A 9,798-nucleotide genomic window follows, 5' to 3' on the forward strand; every position below is an offset into this window, starting at 1 on the left:
TTTTGTGCCCCCACAATTATAGAGTGATCAAATTCAAAAACTAAACTAGGGTATTTTAGTCAAGAATAGGGCTCAATGAATGTTAACGGGAATTAATAACTTCAATAATAAGACTCAATGAATCTTCCCACCAAACATCAATCCAGCAAGTCCAATCTGGGAGCTAAACAACCCCCTTCTTTTGCATCAATAACTGCACAGTGATAGCCATTACCCCAGTACAGTGCCCTAACAATCCACTTTGTTCTTAGGGTCAGCCAAACTCTTCCTAAACCACTGCACCCTAAATAATCCACTTCTTTCACATCAAGAGTTTACACAGTAGTAGCCATGATACCAGAAAGGTCATCTCCACTTTGCTCATCTATATAATTTTTTTATCCAAAAAAAAAAATGATACCAGAAAGGTGCCTAACCACCTGCTTGCTTCATTAAGAATAACATTGGGAAGACTTCATAGAAAACACTGCTCAATACTCCTTACCGTGTAGAGTTTCTGGGACTTCTCCCACACAGTTGACATTATCTTTTCTTGTCATCTTTTTTCTTTTCATGTTTCTTTTCATATTTTGATTGTATGGTGATGATCGACGCACTGCCTGTAATTGTCCCCACTCCCTTTTGGGTTTCTCTTGGATTCATGCATAGTTCTTGCAATGCCCAACCTGCATAGAAATCTTTCTCCTTGGATCACAGTATCAGACATAGTAAATCCGTTAGCGCTCTTATTTTGTGTAGGGTCATTTACTAAAACACACTATAGTTTTATAAATCTACTAAAAAACCTACCCTATAGTTTGTGCTTTACTAAAACATCCCCTATAGTTTGCAATCAATTTACTTAATCGACCTCCCATTATATGAAAGTGGAAAATGACAGTTTTAACACTAACATCCATTCAAATAAATTTAACGGAGAAGTATGGACAGGCCCAATGCAGATTTCTGATTTCCACTGCAGAGCTATAAACATTCAAAATGTCAACAACCCCCACCCAACACATCAATTCCCACCCGTGAATTGGCATCAATTCCGAGCTGGCACCCACACCAACTGTACTTTGGGCCTAACAATTCTGATCCTGGGCTGAACCGTCATTCTCCCTAAATTTAATCAAAAAAAACTAAAAACAAAAATGTCACTTTTGCCCCTAGTAAAACACAGACAACCATTCTATTTTTCTCTATTTGGTCAATTTTCTTTTCTATACAAAAAAGTGTTAGGGGTACTTTTGGAATAAACAACCATGGATCCATACCCTTGAACATTTTCCACTCGGTTTAAGGGTACTTTTGGAATAAACAACCATGGGTCCATGCCCTTAAACATTTTCCACTTAGTTTAAGTGATCATGTTACTATTTTCATTTAACAAAACAAATAGTTCTTAAAGATATATCAAAAAAAACAAATAGTTCTTAATGAAAGGTCAATTAAGTAAATAGGTTGCAAATTATAAGGGGTGTTTTTTTTGATAAATTATAAGGGGTTTTTAGCAAAATGAAAACCATAGGGTAGGTTTAAGTAAATCTGTGAAACTATAGGGGGTGTTCTAGTAAATAACCCTTTCGTGTATTTAGTATTAATGAGTCTTGGGGATCAAGTCATGTCTTTTCTTTTTTTCCAAGTGTTTATGAGTCTTGTCGGGAAGCATTTATTATCTTAATCTTTTGTATAACTGGTATTAGTACATAGGAATAGCTTTAATTTGACATGGGTTCTTTAAATAGTCAAGTATAGATTGTTTAGGGAAAATTGATTTCTTCTTTTCTTCATATATATCTTTCATACACAAGATGCAGGTTTAGAATGAATCAACATAAATTCTTTTTTAAGTCTTTTGCTAATGAATGTGCAGCTGATTCCATGCACTCTTGGATGATGATTATGAAGATTTTGATGGTGCTGATACCATTAATCGCTACTAGATCTGTTCTACAAGATCCAAACAAGAGGTTAGAAATTCCAATATCGTTCTTCTTTATTTCAATTCTCTTTTCTTTTTTGGAAGTATTATGTATAAAGTTTTGTATTGATGAACTAAGTCAAAAATTGCATCCATTCTGGGTGACAAACTATTTTCACGTTTGAGGAATCCCTTGCTGATCTAAACTGTATCCATTCTGTGCCATCATGTGAGAAGAAGATATTAATAAATACGGTAGGAATTTGAGTTTTAATCCTTTTTTCTAATTTAAATTGGCATGAATTCCCATTTCAAAACAAGTAGTTCTGCCTTTTGACAAGATAGAGGACTAATGACTAATTGACTAGTAATTAATATGCAAGGATATCAGAAAATAAGGATCATGCATTGGTTTCCCTACAGTAGATGCACCTACAGTTTTTAAAAATATATGTTTCAGATGATCTATTAATGTGCACCAAATTGAACCCAAATGGTAAAAACATTACACACGTAATAAGATATACAATTTCCAAAAAGGAAATCCTAGCCCTGATTTTATAGCTTTCATATACAGCAAGTTTTTATGCATAAAAAGGACCATTAATCAAAATCGGTCCTTAACCAAACCTTTGGCTTTTTTGTACAAAGCGGCGCTCTCAGACTTGAAACCACATTATCATGCTTGTGAGCCCACAGTTTGACCATGCACCAAGCAACAGTCCATACAGAAATTGCTTCTACATGCATTTGTTTAATTCAAAATAGGAAAACAATATTTGTTTATCAAGAGGGGGAAGACCAAAACAAACCTCATGCTAAAAGAGGCTAACCAAAAATACAAAGAAAAACCATCTGCAAATAAGTATATTACAAAGAGAGAATGATATTTTGTCAACCTAAAAAGAAACAGAATGAAAAACAACAGAAAAGTAGGGAACATTTTTTTGGTGGCATTACCACTCAGCAGAGCCCATTTGACAACTATCAGATCAGAAATAAGTGTTTCCTCTATTGCAGAGTAGTTGGGATGCTACTGCTTTTATCATTCTTTTGAATTTTGATGTGCTTTCTGTGCAGCTGTTCCTAAAAATCATCAACCAGCCACACTTATAATCTTTCTGTACATGGCATTTCCCCCTTTCCCATTAATAATGATATCTTCTCATTACCCAAAAAACAAGCAACAATTCAGCTTATAACCATTAGACACCATGCAGATCCCAAGATGTTTTCATTCCTAGGCATAACAAAGTTTTAAGTTATACTAAAAGGAACTTAGGAGAATAATACAAAATCTTTCCCAACAAAATTCGCTTGATGCAGATAAGATATGACTTAGATTATCCTACATTTGTATTTTTAATTAATTACTTGGAGGATCCTTATAGGTGATTAGGTTCTCACTCTTTCTCTCATTTTTAACTTACTAATAATGGTTGTAGAACAGGAAAAATCTTGAACCCTGTTAGCATGAGAGTCATTTTATCAGTTGAGAACAACTCCAACACTATTGGAAATCATGTGGATAAAACTCAACAGCAGCGGTAGTGGTCATGGAGATCAAGGACCAGCTAGAACTGCAGACTTTTTCAGAAATGATAAACAGCAACATAAATAGCATATCTTCTAGGGGCAGAGGTGATTCAATAAAGACCATTTGGTAGATGGAATAAATGCAGGTCTACAGTGACTTGTAAGCAACTAAGCATTACTGACCATCTTACATTTTTCCAAAATGTACTACAGTTAACAAAAATGGCAATGTTTTACATAAACGCATATAGAGCATTCATTCCTTCCACCATGAAGCAAAACCTTCTTATGTTAATTAATATAAACAAATAAATACTTAGATACATCTTGGAGATAAGCTTACATTTTTGCCTCTTCTAAGCTTCGACGGAAGCGTGTTTGCTTGCACTTGAGATGGTAAGAAGAAAGAAGGCCTCTAAGAAATGAAATGACCTGTTTTATACTAATCCTGGATAAACAAAAAGAATTAAAAAATGTTTAGAATAAATTTCACACACCAATGGAATCACAATGCTCATATTGATAAAACCAATCAACTGGATGTAACAAAGCTTGCCAATGTCAGCCCACTGGATGTAGAACACAAATTCTCTGTTTCAAGAATCTGGGAGGCCAACCCCAATAGAGGTCCATGGGTTGACTGGGTTCTTTGTAGCCCTTTTATAATAGCAATGTCAATTTAAGAAAGGGGGAGAGAGAGAGAGAGATTGCCTTGGCTAAAACCTCCAGTTTTAGGACATCTGAAAAATCCCAATCACATCAAAGCAGTAACAAACCTTGCAAAATCATGGGTTCCAAAAAATTGCACAGGAACAGATCTCTCTCCAGGAAATGGCTTCAAACCTTTACGTCCACCGAGATGTGATTCATTCACGACAACTGCTGGCCACATTGCATGACCTACAACAAAAAAACAAAAAAATAGTGAGAAGGTGATGCTACAAAGATGAGTAAGAATTTGGCAAGAACATCAAGAAGCAGTGGGCTGAGTTTCAGGTGGAAGGTTCTGCTAGCTTTCTGATAAGTTTTAGAAATTGCAATACCTGAAGAGCAAATAAAGGACTGAGGAGCCAAGCAAGTCGACTGTGAAAGGAATAAAAAATTAGAATACCTAAACAATATATAAGAGGTGGACTGGTGGACAAAGAAGAGGAAAGTGGGCCTGTTGCTGAAGAGCTATAATTAAAAAGACTGCAGGCTAAGGAGTTCGATTTGCTGGCATATAGAGATGAAGTCAGATGAAGACAAAGATCAAGGGTTAGAAGGCTAAAAGAGGGTGATAATAATACTTCTTTCTTTCATAAGGTGGCTAATGAGAGATTCAGATCTAATGCTATTAAGAAGTTAAAGGTGGAAGACAGACTGTTGGGACAACCACAGGAAATAGAGAGCCATTCTGAGGTTCTATGAGAAGTTATTTTCTGAATCTTTCAGGAGGAGAAATCGAAACTGGATGGCATCAACTTTGTGTGCCTTTCTTAATCACCAGCAGCAGAATTGGAACTCCCCTTCTCTGAGGCCAAAGTCAAAAAGGCTATTGATGATTTGGAAGGTGAGAAATCCCTGGGCCCTGATAGATTCACTATGCTGTTCTATAAAGATAATGGAAAATAGTTAAGGGTGGGGGGAATCCACCCTGGAAGCCTCTTTCCCTAGGCTTTTTAACCTTACCCTCGACCAAGAAGCCACTATTCCTTCCTGCCTTCCAAACCAAACTGCCAAGAACTCCTTAAACCTCCACCTCAGAAGACCCCTAAGGGACTCAGAGATTTCTGATTTAATAGCCCTAATTCAGACCCTCAAAGAAGCCTACATCTCCCCCTCTTATTCTGACACACGAATTTGGGCCCTACACCCAAATGGAGAATTCTCTTCTAAGTCTATGTTCAGGGCTTTGATCGCTGATGAACAGCATTCCTCCTTTCCTTATAAGAAAATCTGGTGTAGCCACATCCCTTCAAGAATTTGCTTCTTTGTTTGGGAAGCTTGTCTCCAGAAAGTAAATACTTGTTATCTCCTGCAGAAAAAGCTTTTGGGAAGACGCTCCATATCTCCTCATGTTTGTATTTTATGACAGGTTATAGCTGGGCTTTTCCAAAACACATTATGGACACATTGCATCAATGGCAAGGAACAGGGTTAAGTAAAAGGGGTAAAGTCTTTTGGCAATCAGTGCTACATGCAGTGTTGTGGGGTGTTTGTTTTGAAAGAAACAATCGTTTCTTTGACAATAAAAGCAGAACCCTGGAGGAATTAATCTCAGATACTACTTACCTTTGCAGCCTCTGGACAGTGAATTCAGATCTGTTCAAAGGACTTTCAGTCAATGATCTTAATAGAGATGTTTACCCCTTTCTGTTTCTCCCTCATCCCCAGCAAACATCCTTGAGGCACCCCGTCCCCATCAGTGAAGGAGTGATGACCCTTAACTTCGACGGTTGTGCCTTAGGTAACCCTGGATTAGCTGGTATTGGAGGTACAGTAAGGGATGAATTGGCTTGGCTGACTCCACAAAGGCTGAAATGATGGCTGCTCTCACCGGAATCAGGATAATAAAAAAGTTGGGAATTCAGAATTTGATCATTGCAGGTGATTCAGCAAATACGATTAAATGGTTAAGAGACAAAGAGGGGGGTCGCTGGAGATTGAATCATTATCTGACAGAGGCTTGGGATTCTATGGACTGTTTAAATGTTAACTTAGTTTGGATTCCTAGGGAACACAATCATACTGCAGATGGCCTAGCTAAATTTGATGTATATTTGGAGCATTTGTATAGCAACAAGCTTCCTCCTTTGTAACTTGTAGGGGTTCTTCCCCTGCTTTGTATATCTTCCCATGTTCCCTCTCTTTATCTTAATGAATTCTGGTTAAATTTTCTCAAAAAAACAATAGTTAAGGGTGACCTTGCCAAAGTAGTGGATGAGTTCCATGAGGTGACAGCTCTTGAAAGAAATCGGAATGCTACTTCCAAGGTTTCAAATATCGATACAGTCCAATACGCCAGATAGGGTATCGGACTTTTGATAGCATGCTTTTTTCAGGTTTTTTCAAGGTCAACTTTCTAAACATGTCATATCTTGCTGAAATAAGCTTCAATTAGATTAATTGTGGATAAAAGAATGCTACCTTAAAGAATAGGATGAAGGGACAGGAGAAGTTGGGTCAGCAAATCATCAATCATAAAACCTAATATAACAGTGATATAAACACCAAGCACACAAAGAGATCTATATGTCTACTTGTTATCCTCAACATTGATTTCCATGAAACGGAGGACCATCCGGAAATATATCAATTTGCAACTGTAACGAGACCCATCACCATATAGCCTTCAAAGGTATGTAGAAGTTCACTGATATCTATTGAACTACCCTCATATTAAACAGAATGAATGGCAATACCCACCAACATATAGGCAGATGGTAAGAGTTCATATTTTCATGTAGTAAACAGAATGAACGACAATACCAAACACCAAGAGTAGGCAGATGGTAATGACAATACCAAACAGAATGAATGACAATACCCACAAAGCAAACACCAGCACCTAGGCAAACACCAAGAGTTCATATTCATGTAGTAACCACATGAACATGAACTCCCCTTCACAACCCAACAACAACAACAAGGCATTCATAAGTGGCACTATTAAAGAGAACCAAGATCCCTCCAGTTCCTTCTTAAATTGGCGATCCAGATTTTGTTTCTGAATTGGTAACTAAGACCCACTTTTTCTAGGCAAAAGACAGATGAAAATAGTATCAGTTGTTGTCATGTAACCATATTGATAAACCAGACTACAGTATAAATAAGAAAATGGAATTCTTAAATATCTCATTCAATTGTCTCTGCAGGTAGCAAACAAATACATAAACAGTAATGTTCTAAGGCCTCATTTCAATCCTGATTACTATGTCTTATTATCTTTTTGAGTGGGGAACTTTCTCCTAGATTTTATTCAACCATGCATACCTTTCTTTTGCATTAGATATGGCTTAAACCAAAATAAGCAGTAATATTGAAATAACTTTTTCAGTCATTATTCATTAGTACTGACAATCTTTCATCAAACAAGGTTCATAAGTCAGAAAAATGGAGATGATAAGAGTAAGAATAGATAATCAATCACTATATGCTTGATCAGTAATTAACAAACATATACAGCTAGCATCCATGGCAAAACAACAAAAAGAAGCATGAACCTTCAATAATAGTTCCAATGGTTGGAATTCCCAAGCATCTTGATTATCAACTTTAATTGCCCTCAACATGCAAAATATTCAAATACCCACTTCAAATTATGTAAAGTAGATCAGATAGTTAACAAACCTGTAAGTTTTGCCCATATGATATCCCCAGGTTCAAGCTCTTGGCAGTCATCAAAACTAGCAGCTAGTACAACCATCTCACCATAATCCAGGCCATTGATATCTGTATTTTTAGTGTTGTACCTCAAATTCATTTGTTGCATTTCCTCACGGGAAACATAAAATTTTATCTTCTCTCCTGAAAGAATCAAATTCTCTTGATCACCGTCTTCATATTTAACCTGCATTTTTGTTGCACATGTTTCAGGAAATGGGTAACAAAGATGTAATGCATACTGCATTTTCCACAGCACACAGCAATGCACTGTTTTGCTAATCATACTTCACCAAGCAGAAGTAAGTCAACTATGCAACCAATTAAACAGATTTAGCATTTCAATTGCCATAATCTACTGAAAGAACAGTACAACAATCAAACTTTACATGCTAAAGGTGAAAACCATACAAGATGCTGCTTAGTCTCTGAACTGTACCCAGCAATGCGGCCAGAATACCAATCATCATCCAACGGCCAGTAAACCTGTAACCAACCAGCTCACATTTTATAAATAAGATTTTGTCCATTATCTTTTTTTTAGGAGCTATTGTCTAATTTAGATGAAGACAACATTTGCAACATGCTAGAAGAAGCATTTGTTCTACATTTTCGTACATCTAGTAAGACAAAGGGAAAAATAAGCAATGCATGATAAGATCAACATGCAGTTTACCTTGCAAGATAAGCCAACAAATGTGCTTGGATCAGCATCTTCAAGACTCAACCTGCAACAACAGTAAATGAGAATTCTTTTCTGTGATACAAATACTTGCTCAAAATCAGATTAACTGGATGACAACAGAAGAAGCAGCCCTATTTAGACAAGTGTTATAAAACAGGTCCTAAGAGAGAACTTACTCAATCCATCTCTTTGTCTGAACCGAAGCAGAGGAAACCTTCTGGAAGTCAGCTTTTCGGCCATTCTCTAAAAATTTGCGTTTCCTTGTACCAGCAGAGCTGTTTTCATCGTGACCACGACCTTCTCTCAACCAAGGGCCATCAAGACTGCCATAAACACTCATATCGACACCCAATTTCATCAACTCATAATTACGCATCTTCTTTTTCTTTTTAAGAATTCTATTAACCTTAACCGACTCAAGCCCAGCACCACATTCACCTTCCTCATCCCTTCCCGAATCAAAATCTCGAGCATCGTCGTCATTGGTACTATCCTCTAACCTATCATCACCCACATTCTTGTTCTGCTCTAATTTGCTAGGGTTTCTCGATTCAGATTCCACGCGCCTCACCAAGGCAGCAAAAAACGAGGGCTTGTTGGCGGAATGCCGAGGCCTTTTAGCTCGGCGGGTGTAGACTCGAATGAGAGAAGGTGGCATCTGCAGCGGCTTGGTGGGGTGATCATCGGGGGGATCGTCCAAGGTTTCGATGAGTTTTCTAGCTTTCACCTTCTTGGACATGACGTTGGAGGATCCACTGGCGCTGACGCAGGGAGAAGTGGCGGAGTAGACGCGATGGAGGGGAAGGTAACGTATCGGAGTACCGGTGTCGGTTTCTTCTTCTTCGTCGTGCATGAATTTCTGCAGAGGAACCTCCATGGATGATGGATGAGGAGAGCAGACCAGAGCCCTCTCTCTCTCTCTCTCTCTCTCTCTCTCTGAGTTTTTCCCTCTCTTTCTCTGAGCTCTTTCCCTTTCTTCTTTATTTTTTTTTTTTTCTGTTTATGTAGGGTTTTAAAGGAGAGACGGATTTTTTTTTTTTTTTTTTTGATGCAGCTTTTCCCCCAAATAACCCGTTTCCCGCCTTGGGGAGGAAGAGATGGACTCAGGATATATCTGTATATATAGTTATACTATTCGGAAAAGTACAGACACGATTTCTGCATTCCATCAAAAATTAAAATGTTAAATACCTTATTCTAAACACCAATGCGTCGCTTGTAAATTGTCATCAATTCCCATTTCATATTTATTCCAACTTTACTTTGGGTCTATAAATTATGATCCTGACTGAATAAAAAAATGAAA

At 37.4% G+C, this 9,798-nt stretch overlaps 1 protein-coding gene across 2 annotated transcripts in view; it reads right to left on the minus strand.

Moving 5' to 3' along the window:
• LOC104589356 (histone H3-lysine(4) N-trimethyltransferase ATX1-like) overlaps nt 1-9,583 on the minus strand; it is a 73,993-nt gene extending 64,410 nt beyond the window's left edge. For both annotated transcript variants that reach the window (XR_016080658.1, XM_010247652.3), the window contains exons 1-6: nt 8,669-9,583; nt 8,484-8,535; nt 8,219-8,293; nt 7,775-7,994; nt 4,219-4,342; nt 3,786-3,890 (exon numbers count right to left, since the gene is read on the minus strand). Coding sequence is in view for 1 of the 2 variants with exons in the window: in XM_010247652.3 (XP_010245954.1) it covers nt 3,786-3,890; nt 4,219-4,342; nt 7,775-7,994; nt 8,219-8,293; nt 8,484-8,535; nt 8,669-9,369 (1,277 nt within the window). In the remaining variant the exon portion in view is untranslated. The remainder of the gene's footprint in view (nt 1-3,785; nt 3,891-4,218; nt 4,343-7,774; nt 7,995-8,218; nt 8,294-8,483; nt 8,536-8,668) is intronic.
• Between the last annotated feature and the right edge of the window lie 215 nt (nt 9,584-9,798).

The sequence above is a fragment of the Nelumbo nucifera genome, chromosome 1 (genome assembly GCF_055504915.1).
Source record: "Nelumbo nucifera cultivar China Antique chromosome 1, China Antique-T2T, whole genome shotgun sequence".
Taxonomy (NCBI): Eukaryota; Viridiplantae; Streptophyta; class Magnoliopsida; order Proteales; family Nelumbonaceae; genus Nelumbo; species Nelumbo nucifera.